Source organism: Pantherophis guttatus, chromosome 1 (assembly GCF_059756535.1).
Source record: "Pantherophis guttatus breed Tessera chromosome 1, ASM5975653v1, whole genome shotgun sequence".
Taxonomy (NCBI): domain Eukaryota; kingdom Metazoa; phylum Chordata; class Lepidosauria; order Squamata; family Colubridae; genus Pantherophis; species Pantherophis guttatus.
Genome location: NC_142063.1, coordinates 179,937,166 through 179,953,906, shown reverse-complemented (window position 1 = coordinate 179,953,906; position 16,741 = coordinate 179,937,166). Strand labels below are relative to the sequence as shown.

At 39.6% G+C, this 16,741-nt stretch overlaps 2 protein-coding genes across 30 annotated transcripts in view; one reads left to right on the top strand and one right to left on the bottom strand.

Moving 5' to 3' along the window:
- Positions 1–16,741, top strand: part of HDAC4 (histone deacetylase 4) — a 555,425-nt gene that overhangs the window by 502,178 nt on the left and 36,506 nt on the right. For 14 of the 29 annotated variants that reach the window (XR_015732045.1, XR_015732047.1, XR_015732046.1 and 11 more), the window contains one exon: positions 4,076–4,515. The exons of the other annotated variants lie outside the window; for them this stretch is intronic. Coding sequence is in view for 9 of the 14 variants with exons in the window: in XM_087885487.1 (XP_087741613.1) it covers positions 4,076–4,115 (40 nt within the window). In the remaining 5 variants the exon portion in view is untranslated. Of the gene's footprint in view, positions 1–4,075; positions 4,516–16,741 lie in introns of those variants that run through there. 29 annotated transcript variants of the gene reach the window in all.
- On the bottom strand, positions 13,924–15,525 carry LOC117670782 (uncharacterized). Its single transcript, XM_087885542.1, has one exon. It carries the CDS (start codon positions 14,621–14,623, stop codon positions 13,955–13,957), a length of 669 nt encoding a protein of 222 aa, XP_087741668.1. The 5' UTR covers positions 14,624–15,525; the 3' UTR covers positions 13,924–13,954.

Sequence of the window (16,741 nt, the reverse complement as noted above, 5' to 3'; positions counted from 1 at the left end):
ATCTAGGGAAAGGATTGGAAAAAGAAGTAAACCATTTGTTTAGTGACCATTCAAAGTTACCAAGGCACTGAAAAAAGTGACATGACTGTTTTTCACAAGACAAATATTTGTGGTCCCATGGTCAAAATTCAGAGGCATGGCAACTGGCATATATTTATTATGGTTGCAGTGTCCTGGAGTCATGTGATAACCTTTTGCAACCTTCCTACAAGCAAAGTCAAGGGGGGAACCACATTCACTTAACAACCATTCTGAGGGCCAGTTTAGTCTAGAAAGTGGGAAACCATGAGTTCTAGTCCCACCTTAGCCATGAAAACCAGCTGAGTGACCTTGAGCCAATCATTCTGCCTCAGCCCAACCTACCAGGGGCAAATAGAAGGAGGATTCTAGTGTTCAACCACAACCCTCTACAAATGCCTGGCTTGGTCTGATGTTCCTGTTGACCATTATGTGTTCTTAGGAAACTGAGGGGAAAGGGCAGGAGTTGTACTTTCTACTCAAACTGTTCAGCTCCAAAAGATTCTTAAAAGGAGCTGAAGGCACAGATGACCAAGTATAAGAACTTGTAAAGTGAATGAACCAGGGGTCCTCAAACTGGCCGGATACAGCCCACCAAAGCCATTAATCCGACCCGTGCAGGATGACAATGTTGCCCCACCCACATCACTCTGCCCACCCACGGCCCCTACCCTCCGGCAGAGTGCAGGCCTTACCTTCACGAGCCCCATGGACTGAAACATTTTGCCAGCAGAGTGCTTCTGGGGGACAGGGAGGCCAAAAACGGGATGTGTGGAGGCCCCGGGAAGGGAAAATGGCGCCCTCCACCTCAGTTTTTTAGCTCGGGCTTCCTCCATCCACTCATCCACCCGGCGCGGATCAAGCAGGCAATCACCCACGGTGGTCCTTGTGGAGGCCTGGGTAATAGGTAATAGAAAACCGCTGCTGCGGTTTCCAGTGGGCAGGGGGAGTGATGTGGGCAGTGCAGCCTCACAGTCCCTGGCAGCCACAGCAGGCGAGGATGCAAAAGGAACAGCAAAAGGAGTGGCATCCACCAAGGTGCAGGTGTCCGGCAGCAGGGACTCTGCAGCTGGCCCATCAAGAAACAGGCATGGCGGCAGCAGCACTGGCACTGGCAGCAGGCAGAGGGAGGCACGTGATGTGGACCACCAGACATGCCTACTCCATTCCATGTGGCTGGGACAGGGCAGGTGGCTGCCCGATGCATCCAGCAGACCGGACCACATGCCTTTCCACTGTGCTTCTGCCTTCGGCTACTGCTGCCTACTCTGTTCCATCTCTTTTGGCTTGCAGTTGGAGAGTAGGTCACCACTGGCCATCTCCTTGGCCCTCTCGCAGGTCACAAAGGCCGCCAGCAGCTCGTGCAAGTCCATTAGGCCTCTGCCGTCACCGCCCAGAGCACCAGGTCCAGGAAAAGCTTGATCCTCATCGGCACTATGACCACCTAAGCCCAGCCAGGATTGTGTGCCTTCCCCCTCATCTCTGCTGGGCCTGGGCAGCCAGAGCTCTGATGGGAATCTGGCTTTCCCCACTGCAGTGGCCATTTTTTGCCTGCTGGGCCTAGTTGTGCTTTACCACCTCTGCTCAGCCTTTCTAGCTTTGCCTCCTTTGGGCTGGGCGGGTCCGCCAAGGGGTAGAGCTGCCAGGGGTAGAGACCCCCGATGACATGCCTCCTTCACCGGGGCTGCTCGGCAGGGAGAGCTGAGCCCTGCCCTGCCCTGCCCTACGAGGCAGCAGCTCCAGAGCACTTTTGGGGCACTGCCCAACCAACACAGCTCCTTCAGACAGAGCTTGCTGGACTGAAGGCAGCCTTCTGTCTTGCAGTCATCGTTCCCCCCCCCCCACAGCATCTCCATTCCAAGCTGAGGGTTGCAGCCAAATTCCCTATTTGGCCGGTGTTCCGGGAAGGCACGACTTGGGGGTAGTGGGGCTTCCCTCTGCATGAGCAGGCAAGTTGGCAAGGTGCTGCCCAAACTGGTGCCTAGGGCTCAAAGGTCCTCTTTCTCCAGCCTTGGGACGGGCGCCGCTTCCTACTCCACCCCCACCACGCTTCAGCAAAGTCCGGACAGGAACCATGTGTTGGGTCTGGTAGCAGCTGCGCCCTCCCTCACTTCCTGCAGGGTGTGCTGGTGAAGCACTCCTCTTGTGCACCCACTGCTGCAGTCATAGCTGCGCAAGAAGAACATGCTCCACGTGGGGGGCGGGAGACACGCACCCATTGCGCTTGGTCGAAGGGCATGGCAGTAGCTGTGGCCGGCTGGCGGAGGGGTGATGCTGGTGGGTGGACTGACACGCAGAGGAAGGAGAGCACATGGATGATGGCGGACCCTCCTTGACTGGAATCCCCTGCCCTGCTACCACTCCCTGCCTTGCTTGGGATGCCCGCAGCAGCACTTCGGACTGGGCAGTGGTGGCAGTGGGGGGGGACTAGCGAGACTTCCTGGAACACTCTCTGGCTTTTCCCTGAAGTGCCTCACATGACCCAAATGCCCTGCCCGCTTCCCGCTTAACTCAGGATGCTCGCCCTTCGCTGCCCAGTTCCAGTGCAGCAGGCATAGTTTAATATCTGCCCCCAGAGCGCGCGCCAAGGTGGAGCTGGTGTGGAGGCCCTCGCAATAAAGAGGGCCCGTTGCCCCTACTTCGCCTGTCAGGTGGCAGTGAGGCAACATCACCAAAACCCCCCCCAACCTCTGGCCCTGTGAATGTTGCCTTTGCTGTGGACGGGCTTCCATGGCGGCAGCGGGAGCAGGAGTTCTGCACTACGGGTAGTTTCCTCCTCCCCGCTCAAGAAAAGGGTTTTGGCACAGCATTCTAAAAAAGCAACATTTTAAGTTTTCTTAATTGGAATTTGTGAGCGCGTCTCCCGTGCTCCCCTATCCCTCTTCATAGGTTTCAGATTGAGGCTATGGGCTCCCGATCGGGGCTGAGGGGAAGCCAGCCTTAATTTCAATAGCTAAATTGGGGGCGGGGAGGGGTAGAGAGAGGCAGCCCTTTCTGGCCAGTCTAGTAATTCCTCATTTTCCATTCCCCCACCAATTAAGGGGGCAGGCAGGCTACTATACTTGGTAGTCTAGCTCAGCCCTGGGAGGCAGAGAAGGCCCTTGTGCCAGAAGGGGCTTGCCTGGGTCTCATGGTTGCTGTTTCAATCACAATGAAACATGTTATCTTGGCAAGGGGGGGGAGAGGGGAGGGGGCAGAGGAATCCAGCCCAGAAGAGAAGCACCCCTTTTCCTTCTTGTCTGTTCTGGCACTGAGCAGCAATGGAGGGAGAGCAAAAGGAGCCTGTGCTGGCCAGGGAACAGTCCCAAGTATGCAGGAGGTTGCTGCTGAGAGGTGCCTGTTTCCAGGTTCTCGACTGTTCATAAACCTGCTCCTTTGCCCAGGAGCAGGAAGCCTCCTGCTCCCAAGGAGGCCCAGCTCTTGGGCTGAGTCCCTTGCCTCCCACCGACCCAAAATAAGGAGAGGCAATGCCTCTCTGGTTTCTTCTATTTGTTGATTGTAAACTCCTTGGGTCTGAGAAGAATTACTGCAAAACTGAGTTTCCTGAAGTGGACCACTAGACTCCTAAACAAATTTAAAAAATGATCCAATAAAAAGAAAAGTCAACCAAAAGAGCAACATGCAAACAAAAGCAAATAAAACACCCCCAGGAGCAAAAAAATTAAAGTTTAATTTGTGTGCATTGTTTAATGGACTGCTAAATTGGCATGCCCTCCCAACACATGACCACCTAGCCACACACACCAGCCGGTCCAGCCCCCCAATAGTCTGAGGGACTGTGAATTTAAAAAGTTTGAGGACCCCTGGTGTAAACAACCCATTCTTTCAAAGCAATTGTTCAGAATTTGGAATTCCAAATATGAAGCAATTTGTCTTAACAAAGTTCTGAGATCCAGACTCTAGATACTATTAATGACCATTAAGATTATGTGGTAGGGTATTAAGTAGCCCATCAAAATAATATTCCTTTGCCTGCTTATTAATTAATAAACATATTTATCTAATTCTGGGCCATGCAGTTCTATTATTCTGACTCCTCTTAATGAATTACTTACAGGCTAGATGAGGAACCTATGGAAGAGGATCCTCTTCTGTAGCATACTCCTGGTTTGAAGCACTCCAGTGAAATTCATCTTGTCTTTGAAGGCCTGCCAAGAAGCTTTCTCTTGTTATACCTGCATCCTGCCCTGATTTTCTTCCAGAAAGGCAGCCATGTTGAAAAACAGCTTAATTTCTCCATATTGTAATTGTATGGATTACACTCATGGAAAACAAAACAAAAGAATGCAGGTGAAGAACAGCAATATGAATTACAGACACACTTCCTTTTTTCCTCAATGGAAGCTATAAGAGGCAAGATGCCAGGAAGTATTTAGTTGTCAGCTTTTGCTGTTGTTTCAAAATCAAAGACTTAACATGTATGTGACAATTTTCATTTAAAACTGGTGCTTAATTACATTCAGACTACTCAAAGTAAATTCTACTTTTGTTTCGGTATTTTTGTGATTCTTGCGTATTTGTGAATAAGAGTTCTTCAAAACTCAGACCCTGAGGAGGGTTATTTTTCTTCTTGTGAAGGGTAAAAAGAAAACTTTTATATATTCATTCAAATTATATAAATGCGAAGAGGGAGAGTGTAAAAAAAAAAAAGATAGCCAGAAAAGGGATTGGCTTTAACATTGCCAAAGCCATAGGAAGAGTTTGTGCCTTTTAAAATAATAGACTGATTTGGGCAGCTGTTTTTTCCTGACATTTTTGAGGAACTATGCCTTAAAGAAAAGAACTTTGCAGCAGTTCCTCTGGCAGAGAAAGCCAGGAACTCCATCCTGTAAGAAAGATTCTAGGATTTCTGCTAGCATGATTATTTAAAGCAAGCAACGGCCAGAGCTTCTCCCAAACAGTCTACAACCTTATTTTGATTTCCTTGTAGTTTAATTTTTTTAAAAAAATTAAGGTAATTGCCAGTAATATGGCAAATGCTGTTGGGTTTCTTAAGTTCATTGATTTTTTAAAAATCCAACATCATCTTCTATACATTATGTATAACAAATTATCAATTTGGTTGTAAAGGCATGCACAAATACAATTGCATTTTTTTAAAAAAATGGAATGCTTTTTATTAAAAGCAGATTGCATGGGATATTGCTTAATTTTTTAGGTATAAATATTTATGTATGCTGTATAATGAATAATATAAATATATTCTAAGCTTAGGAAAATGACTCTTACAAATTATTAATTAAATATTTATAATGCATTTATATTACCTATATGAATGGTGGCAACCATCGCAAACTCCTTCCAAAGGATTTGTGGATTGAAAGGTTAAGATGTAGTTAAAATGCCCATTTTCAAAGTGCAGTTTGGAACATTAAAATGCCCAACATTTTAGTCACAGAGCAACTACATATTGTTCTTTAACTTTTAAGTTCTTCAGTGTTGACCCTCTTTTAACAAACGAAGTATTTCTGGTAAATATTTGTTTGCTATTGCTTAGTTTTCAAATAAAGCCAATTATTTGCATTGATTTTCATGCTTGGTTTGGTTTGAGAACTGTTTCCAAACATTATTTTCTGGACATACATAATTTCTCCTTGGACACTGAAGTTTGCTTATTTCCAGATTTTTGTACAGAAAACACTTTTCCTAATCTTGTGCATGTTACAAACTGATACGTATTATTTTCAGAATATTCTTTTCTCAAAAGGAAGGATTCCACAGTCATTTTTAAGATCAAAAATTGATTGTATAATTTCTCAGTTCTTCAGTTGTAGTTGTTATGCTACCTAAAGAAAATGATAAACTTTCCTCTCTTGAAAGTTGATTAGTATTATAAAGAGTAATGTATATTCTCGATGGCAAGGATTATTAAAAGCATTAATAATTTAAATAAATAAATTGAAAGATTGCAATATTCTGTTGGTACAGTTAATACTGAGCAAACACACATTACTGTGCTTGAATAATCCCTTTAAAGATTACTTCAAAATAAATAACAATAATAATTACATTTGGTTTTTGAGAGTGTGTTAATAATCTTCATCATAATCTCTCTTCTTCCAGATATTTTTTAAAATGAGAGAAGTTGACCCTCTTGTGTAACTGCTTAAATTTTTAGCAGAGAAATTAGAAGAGATTAATTTTTTTCTAAAGAAACTTTTTTGGTTATATTAACTGACAGAGTCCATTTATAATTATGTAGTTTTGAAAAGCTTTTTTCTTTCATTCCATTATGACTGGAGTTGTGAGAATATAAACATAAATTTCAATGAGTACAGACGAGGTTTAGGTGTTTATTTAATGAAAAAGTTAATATGCAATTTTTAAAACAGACACTACAATATTAACGTTCATGCTAACTCAAATATATTCAAAATGATGGATTCTTTTTGGTATTAGAACTGCCAGGAGTATACTCTAAAGTGTAAAGTTGATGGTAAAGAAAAAATGTATATTTTATAAAATGCTTTGCTGCTGTGCTCTAAAAAGATTTTTGTGTGAAATTATTTGGTTTTGTCTTTTGTTAATTTACTATGTTTTATTACAATTGATAAAAAGTGTTGAATTCTGTGATCACTGCAATTTCAAATCTATTTTATATTTGAACATCAAAATTGTCAAGAATTTTTTTTGTCACAAAAAATATTAGTATGTATCAATTGTGTTAATATGATTGCTTTTAATGTTACTTTTAAGAGTATTCATTTGTTTCAAATTGGTAAATCTTTGGGTGTGAAAAGCTTTTCTGAAGTCAGAAAGAATTTTGGTATATGTAATTTGCCCCATAATTTATTAATTTCTATTTAAAATAGATATGCCATAATCTCATGTAAGCCTGAAGCTGGATTTCTTCTGCAGTTTCTCTTCTAGGAGAGAAAAGATGTGCATGTTGGGAGGATGGAAATAATTTTATTTAATAAAAGCATAGATAAAGAAGGCTTCTGGGCTCTGTGAATAAACAAAAAGCTCAGTCTGAGTAATCTCCAATTACAGTTTTTTTAAAATTCTGTAAGGAAGAGGTACCTAAGTTCCACAAGCAGGATTCTGTATGTTTTTTGATTAACCCAGTTTTGAAGGTAAAGAATGATTTCCTACAATTCTGCTACAACATGTTAAAACGGAATTATCTAAAAATGAGTTCCACAATATAATAGAATAGATCATAATTATTTTACTTTTTACTTTCAGTACAGACAAACATTCCTTTTTATTAATCATGTACTCATTTCAGTTTTCTTTTTCTAAAATTTTGGGTTCACATTTTATGGGCATTGATAAATATATAAATATATTTTTTTAAGTTTCCTATACTTAAAAAAATATGATCTATTAGGTTTGCATGCCTTTATAACGTAAACAGATTTTGCACGCCACACTTGGCAGCTGTGGGAAAAAGCTTTCTGATGGCATTAGCAAGTTACAAGTTGGGTAGCTTTGTGTCACACAAAAATAAGAGGCATGGAAAAAGGAAGTTTAATTGACTCATCTGATTAAGGACTATGCTTTTAATGTAAAATTTAAAAATGACAAAGGACTACTTAAATATTTGTCATTTTAAAGAAAATAATTGCATTTGTGACAAACCAATAATAAAATATATTGTATTTATGTGGAAATGTTCTAGGAAAACTATGCCGAACACACAAATAAACTGCCTGTGTCAGGTTTTTTAAGGGAGGGAGGAAAAAAGAATTATGTTTTTATTTGTCCTTACAAATAAGGAAGGTGCAAACCTATGCTAATTTCTGTTTATATGAAATCTCATATAAAATTAGAAATAACTTTAAGAGGTAACTCTTCAGCTCAACTGTACTACTTTTTAAATTACTAGGAATTATATATAGAGATTTTCCCATTTAAGCAAATATACCATGCAAACACTATGGATTCGAACAAAACTTTGCATCACCACGAAATGAGGTTTCTTCACAGCTTCATATTGTATTTGAGATAATTAAAAAGAATGGGCCAGGGAAAATAATTTAACACTTGTGGTGCTTTATATTGCTGGCAACTCATATGTCTGGGTTGAAAAACTATTAACCCAAGAATTTATTGCAAATATGTAGTATGAAAAGTTGTAACATTATTATATTCTGCTTTATGCCTAAACATGCTCAATATATCATCGATAACAGCTACCAGTTTACTCTGTAATTTATACAGTTTCATTCTTAATTGTATGAATCCTTTAAATTATAGTAGCATATTCTTTGTATTTAAATTTTATTATGACTTTTTTCTTAGTAGATTTGAAATTTGGGTTATTTTTCTTATGTGTCTCTCATTCCTGTTTTTTGTTATATTGTCTTACTTTTTTTAACCAGTGGTGTTTTTCTCTAACCTATTCCAACATCAATCTCAACTTTAATACAAGTTCAGTATTTTGTACCACATTATGACATCTTGTTAGTATTGTGGTGTAAATAAAAAGATAAAATGAATTTTAAAAAATATCTGTATTGCAGTTAATAACAATTGTCTTTTCTTTTCCTTTGTCAATTCATTTTTGTATGTTTATGCTAAAATGTATTTTGGAAAACTGCCAAATTTTGAGTATGTCTTGCAAACAGATGGCTCCTGGAAGCAATTTCAGTTGAAGACATTATAAAGTAGGTTCCATCTTTCTCTCCATCGTGGATATTTTTTCCTGATAAAAGGATGAAAGAAATGACAGCAAAATATAGAAAGCTGATAGTGTATAAAATCACAATTGAAGAAGTACAGTGGAAAAATGCTCACTCACAGAAATGAAATGTCTTCAGAAAAATGTTTAGGTAGGCTAAGTTAGAGAGGCTAAGTCTCTCTAAGAGGCTCCATTTGGTTGAAATGATAGGGTCTTTTACTAAGAGTTAGTGGTTAGTGATTGCAAGGCAAAGTCTGAATATTCCCACCCAAAAGTATAAAATTTTCATCTCATTTGTGGCCCTACCCCTGATCAGTGCCTGGTTTGATGTTTTGGGAACTACTTTGAATCTAGGTGTGTCTCCTTGAGGTTGTGGAATCTGGCTGCTTAGCACCTCTGGTTCCTGTCATTATCCACCCTTACGACCTTCTCACCACCTGCATAACTTCCCTAACTTTCTCTGCCCCCCTCCCTTTGTTTATGGTAGGATGCCAGCAAGCTTAGCGATGCGTAGTAAAGATGGCAGAGCTGATACCTTATGGGAAACTTGCTTTCAGGCTTCATGCTACCTGAAATCTCAGCACACATGTGGGGTGTGTGTTAGGTTCACCCCTAACTTAACAAACAATATTGTTTTTTTATTATACTTACAGCCTGAAAACCTGAATAGCATTCAGTTGTTGAATGTGCATAGTGCATAGCACAACCTATTGCATATGCCTTTTATATAGCAACATGTAAAAATAACTTCGTAGCAAAGATTAAAAACAATAAACTAGATGAGCAGTTGATGAATACTATTTTTAATATTTGCCAGATCCTGCTTTGGGTTGCTTCAGAAGTTAATCTGGATGCATCTGCTGTGTAATGCCCCCACAAATGACCCTACAGAACAATGTTACATTCCTTATTTTATCCTCCCACCTTCCTTCATGTTGCTGATTCAAAACAGATTAAAATCATACAGCTCCTGATTTGAAATTGTTTATGCAAAGACTCATAGTTTGAATGTGATGGGGCTGAAATATTACCCCAAAATATTTTAAAGGGCGGGCCATGCAGGTGGCAGAAGTGGCTGGGCCATGCAGGTGGCAGAAGTGGCTGGGGTGCAGGAACAGGAGCAGGTGTCCACTGGTAGTATGCGTATCGAGGTAGTAAGCACATCCACCTGTCCTGCCGGCGGCATTTGGGGCTGCCCCCCCCAGGCTGGCGGGCCTCTTAACGCCTGGGAGGGGCTCCTCAGTGGCCTGGGATTCAACTGAGCCAATGGAGACGGTGGACCTGCCAGGCTGCCAGGGAAGTAGCTCAGGCCCTCCTGGGGAGACTTGGCTGCATGCTGCATTGCAGTAGTGGGAGCAGCACGGGGGTTGCTCCCTGGGTAGATCAGTCTCTCTGGGTGGGAAACATGGAAGTTGGCTGACCGAAGAGCACCATTACCTGTCTGGATTTCTGATGCCATCCCATGCTTTGTGAGTTGATACTGAGGCTTGGCTTGCCAAGCTGCTCTGGCAATCCCTCAAGGGTCTGCCTGCGGGTCTGGTACATCCACTCCCCCAACTCACTGAAATCCAGAGGTCCCATCATTTCTGTTCACTGGATCCACTGGAGGATCACAGTCCCCTCTCCTCTCATTGAGGCGACCGTGCACTTTCTCACCGGCTCCTGGAATGCAGACTGGTAGATGGTGTCTTCCTCCACCTGGTAAAATACCTATGTGGCCGACCACTTGGCGTGAGCTTTGAGCCAGACACCCAGCTGGCACTCAATGTCCGATGTTAATGTCTGCTGCCACCCACTAGGGTGAGGAGCGGAATGGTAGGCTTTCAGCGATTCCTCCATAAGCCCCGTCGGCAGCTGCCATCTCCTCCATCTTCTTCTCCATCTTCCCTGAGTCTTCCCACTGCCCGGTAGATTGGGTAAGCAGCCGGGGTTCAGGACCCCAGATAGCGGCTCCAGATGGAGCAGGAAGTTTCCTTATGGTTTAGTGGAGAGTTGGCTTAATATCAGGATTCCAAGTAATAGATCCATTGCAAGCAAGAACTCTGAGGCAGGTGGATTCCTCAAAGAATAACTTTATTGGAAATATCATATTGGCACATATCTGGTGAAAATCAACTCTGAGGGCCCCCTTGGTTTTCACCTAATTAAAATTAAAAGTTTTCCCCTGAATTTATGAATTCATTTAAGAATCTTTTTAGTCTTTCTGAGATTATGGAGGCAATTTTTTTTCTTTATTTAATTTGATTTATATGCCGCCCTTCTCCGGAGACTCAGGGCGGCTTACAATGCGTTAAGCAATAGCCTTCATACTTTTGTATATTTTATACAAAGTCAGCTTATTGCCCCCACAAACTGGGTCCTCATTTCACCTACCTTAGAAAGGATGGAAGGCTGAGTCAACCTTGAACCTTCAACCTATTACAAAATACAAATATTTTGTAATCAACATTTAATAATGATATTGGTCTATAATTTTTTATTTGTTTGTGATCTGTGTCTTCTTTTGGTATTAGTGTAATATATGCTTGTGTCCAGGTTTTGGGTAATTTGGTCCTTAATAATGCATCCTTATAGACCTCCAGCAGTGAAGGTCCTAGTGTTTCTTGTAAGTTTTTGTACAGTTCTGCAGGAAGCCCATCTGGGCCAGGAGTTTTATTGTTTTTTCATCTCTTAATTGCCTCTGTTATTTTCATTGTTGTTATTTTTTGGTTTAACATTATTCTTGTTGTGTCAGTTATTTTAGTTAGACCAGCTTTTTCCAAATATTGTTTAGTAATATCTTCTGGTATATTTTCCTGGCTATACAATTTCCTGAAAATTTTCTGGGTTATTTTCTTTTTATCTTTGTTCTGATGATAAAGAGTTCCCTTTTCATCCTGCAATTGGTTTATCATTTTCTTCTCTTTTTCCTTTTTTAATTTATATGCTAGCCATCTACCTGGCTTATTTGCATATTCAAAGAAGTTTTGTTTTGTCATTTTTACCTTTTGTGCCATTTCCTCTTGCACTATTAAGTTCAATCTGTTTTTTATTAAGTCCCTTTTCTCCTTTTTAATGTTTTTTGTGGGTCCTTCTGTAGGTCTAACTGTAGTTTTTTGAGCTCGTCTTGTAGTGTATTTTGCTGTTGTTTCTTTTTCTTATTTCTTCTTGCTATATATATTACTACTAGTCCTTGGATGTATGCCACACGTTTTGCAATGATGTTTCTTCTTTTCTATTTTCTTTAAAAAAGAGTTTCATTTCTTTTTCCATAATTGGTATGAACTCGTCTTTTAAAATATTTTGGTTCATTGTCCATCTCGGTTTCTTTTTTTGTCCCCTCCATGTCACTTTTATGGGGTTGTGATCTGCCCATATATTTGTTATTATGTCTACTTCTTGGATGTCTGTTCTCATTCCAGATGTCCTCCATACCATATCTATTCTTGACCATGCTCTCTCCATGCATCGTGTAGAACTAGTTCCTGTCTAATCTCAAAGATTCTTGTTAAGGACATACCGTCCTCCAGCTACAAGAAGCCTACCAAAACTCATTCAGGAAGAATTGGGCTATAGCTATAAACATTTTAAATCCTTTGTTAGTAGTTACAAGTTTTTACTGCAATTTTTCAAGCAATTAGTACAATTTGCCTCATGTACTTCAAATGGTAATTCCTGCAATTTTTATGCTAAAAGTATTTTAAAACACTAAGATTATTTTACAGGTATATGTTATATACTGCTAACTATTTGGAAGCTCAGAAAAATAAGTATGGGATATATTATTCTCCCATTAGTCCCTCAAGTATTATATTTACTACAGTAAGTTGTTTTCATCTTCTAATTGAAAATTAGAAGAGGAAAATCACATTACTTAAATGTGATTGTAATAAAATTAGTATAAATATAAATAACTACATTTATGAGAATTTAACAGCTGATATCAAGCAGTCAGATCCTTTGAAGAATCCTCTTTTCTGTTACGTATTTTAATCCCATTTCATCCAAGACAACCGGGCTGTCAGATCTGCTGAGAGAAAGGAGAAAACAATGAAGCTAAAAAAAACCAAAACACAATTACTTAAATGTGTTTCAGGCAAAATTAACAAATAATTGTTTTCTTCCTCAAAAGCCAGTTCATTAATCTCATTGCTCTTGAGCTAACTAGTGCAAAAAGCTCAACAAAATGAGCTCCTCATTTGAGGAAATATAGCATTTAATTTTCAAATCATTAACATGCAGTTGCAATCCCATCTGTTGATTTATGCTTGATAGATCTAATAATGAAAGAAATTAATAACACAAAACATTGTTTCCTATTAAATAACTGATTTGTCTCTATTTTAAAGAGATTTCAGGCAGTAATATCTATTCTGATTGGCACTGAAATTGACTACTCAAAGGCTGTGTCTCTATTTTCAATACCGTAGGAGAATATTTTCACTTGAACCTGCCTTTGACATAGTCTGAGATTTTAAAATTTCCTCAAGGATATTTATTTTATAACTTTTTTGAATGATACTTATTTGAATTCAGTCAAGGTGAAACTTTATATGTACTTTACCAAAAGAATTTCATTACCACCCTCTTGCCACCCTAGTCCCACTTTATTTAGTACCAATAGTATGTTCTTCATGCACAACAAAAGAAATTCCTGGGATACTTTTATTACCAAGAGTAAAACTTGACTGATAGATCTATTCAGGCACAGAAGGAAAAGCCAGTTCTGAGGTTTTGCCATGAAGTGCAGTATAATGAACTTTTCCTTTCCCCCTGGCTGCCCAGTGTTCATTGTCCGCCAATCTAGATCAGAGTTTTCTAACAGTTATTGAACTATCTCTTTCACAAATGCAAATACATGCTTTAATATATTACGTTTTAAAAGGATTTTTCATAAAATCATTTTAATGTGCAGCACTAGTAAATCTTTAAAAGATCCAGTTTGCTGTTGCGGGTAAAGCACCACTGGAAGATGTTGAGTTCTAATGCAGCCTTAGGCACAAAACCAACTGGGTGACCTTGGGCCAGTCATTTTATCTCAGCCCAAGGAAGAGGCAAGGTCAATCCACTTCCAAAATGTTCCTAGAAAAAATGCAGAGACTTGTCCAGACAATCACTAGGAGGAAACGAAGGGAAAGGGAAAAAGAAAGAGAGAAAAGGGAAGGAAGGAAGGAAAAGAAAGAAAGAGAAAGAAAGAAAGAAAGAAAGAAAGAAAGAAAGAAAGAAAGAAAGAAAGAAAGAAAGAAAGAAAGAAAGAAAGAAAGAAAAAGGAAAGGAAATTTACAAATATTTTCCCTTATTTCTCCAGTGCTGGAACACTGATTAGATAAACTAATCAAATAAGCTAAACACGAATATACATATTCTTTTCAATGGAAACAAATTAATACTGCTCTCTAAAAAAATAATCTTTTTGCACTTACCACTTGTGTTCCATATTGCATCTTGATGATCCTTATATTCATTTTTCATGCATTCTTGCACATAGATTTTAGGATCAGAGCCTGATTTTAAGATATTACTAAGCAATGCAATGTATGCTATAGAAAGCCTGAGGGTGTCAATTTTGGAAAGACGTTTTTCATAAGGGAAAGTTGGTACATGGCCTCTGAGTTCTTCAAAAGCAGAGTTAATACTAAGCATCCTCTTTCGTTCTCTAATGTTGGCAGCATGCCTTTCTGTTTTGTGAGATCGATCTGGAATAATTTTATGGGAGTTATATTGCCAATCACTTTCATCACACCGAATAAGTGAGGAACTGTCCAATTCAGCATTATCTTCAAATTGCAGAATATGATTACTAAAGTCTGAAACTGGTGTTGGCATATCAGGAGAAAATGTTTGAAAAGGAGCAGGTAAGCAGGCAAAAACTTCATTTGCAGTAGAATAATCAAATAGGAAATGATCTAGGTGAGAGAACTGGCTGAAAGAATTACCATTCACTCCAAATGGGCAATTGAATATTGAATCTTCTTCAAAATTAAAACAAGGTAATTCCATTGTTGGATCTTTTAACAGCTTTAACAACTGAAAATATATAGTCTTCAAGTGCACAGAAAAAATACGATAATCAAACTACACTTTTAAATAAAAGCTCCAGAAAGAACTCCAAATTATGGCTCCAGCCAAGCACTGTACAGTTATAATCCAGTTTGATAAAGTAAGTTGATGTGAAGCTTTAAATATCTGGAAGCTTCATAAGAAGCTGCTTTATTATTTCTTTGATATGGAATAATAAGTAACTGATTTTCATCTGACCCCTAGATTAAACATCTATTGATGTCATTACTTGGCATTTATGTAAGATTCTACACTGAGTTGTTTTGCACAAAAAAGGAGAATAAAATGCTGTCTTTTATAAGATGTTAGCAAAATGCTACACAGCTGACTTTTTTTTAAAAAAAGATTTATCCCATTATAATAGTGTCAGGAACATATGACTGCCTTCTTTGATCAACCAAGAACACTCAGGTTTCCTTTATTTTATAGGAAAAATATAAAAAGGAGCATGATCAAGGCAAATCTCTATGCTGAACAGGAGCATGATCAAGGCAAATCTCTATGCTGAACAGCTGTATATACACTATCTCTCTTGTAATAACTAGTGGAAAAATACTCTTATATTTTAGGGACTTTTACATTACTATTTTTTCTGAACGTCTGACATTTCAAAAAAATGATTTGCCCAAAATGGTCACTAATTTATTATATTCAGGGTAAAATACCAAGAAATGTGCAGTCAAGTTAGTGAAAAGGGAAGATTGTTAGGAGTTTATCATAGAAACATTAGAAGGTAAGGATTGGAAAGACCATAGAACTCATGTAGTGCAATTCCAACCTTTGTAGGAATCCACCACTGAATCCACTCCTCCCATTCTCCATGGGTTCTCCATGAAAACAACCCCAACAAAATAAAACTCCAAGTTCCTCAGTGTTACACTTTATTAGAGATGTCATGTTGGCACAGGACCTATTTTGTGGTCCTTTGGAATCCCGATTCCTTCTCAAATCACACATGTTATTAAATGTAAGCTATGTGAACTACTAGAGGAAAAAGTAAGGGATCTAGAAGCTGCTCTAGCCAAACTTCAATCTACACAAGAAAGCTATGCCTAAATGGAACCAAATAATGAACAAATAACTTCCAGTGTCAGGATTCCAAAAAACACCCCCAACGAAATAAAACTCCAAGGCAATAAGTTCCTCAGAGTTACACTTTATTAGAGATATTATGTTGGCACATCTGGGAAAACCCAAATCTGAAAGCTTCCAGGTTTTCCCCACCCAGTTGAAAGTTCACAACCCTGCTCTACACCCACAAGTTCATCACATGGTCCAATCCATTCTTCATACTCAGCTGGAGACAATCCCCAGTCACTCCCATCCAGGTGCAGGCAAATGTCCTTGACTCCCAGAGTAAGGAATGTTGTTATGGCTAATCTTCCACGCTCCAGCAAAGAAACCCTTCCAATTTCCCAGGCTAAATATGTGGCAGTTAGGAAGCTAAAAAGAAAAAATGGCTTCCAAAACTGACAGGCTTCCACCCCTCAGGAAAGGAACGCATCCTGGAACAAGATAGAAGTCAGGGGTTAATACAATTAGCACATTAATCACCTCCCCCCCCAGAGGACCCTTGGTCTTATCAAGGAATTTTTCATGAAATTGCTTGACTAAGACATCTGCACGAATATCCCAACTTTTCACCCAAGTAGCTTCAGACAATGGATACCCCTTCCAATGCACTAGATACTGCAATCTTCCTCTCTGCAACCTAGAGTCCAAAATTCTTTTCACTTCATAATGAGTTTCACCCTGGACCACGATTGGCTTTGGAGGTCTCAATCTAGAACCCACAGCAGGTTTTAAGAGACTGTAATGGAAAACGGGATGTATTTTCCCCAGTATGGGAGGGAAGTCTAGCTGAACTGTTACTGGGTTAATCACTTTCACTATGGGGAAGGGACCTAGGTGTTTCGGTTCTAACTTTTTACTTTTCAGACTCAAGCATATGTACTTGGTAGAGAGATAAATATGATCTCCCACCCGGAAGGGGGGTTGGAGAGTTCGATGTCTATCGGTTTGTTTTTTGTATGCTTCAGTTAGCTTAGGTTAGTTAGC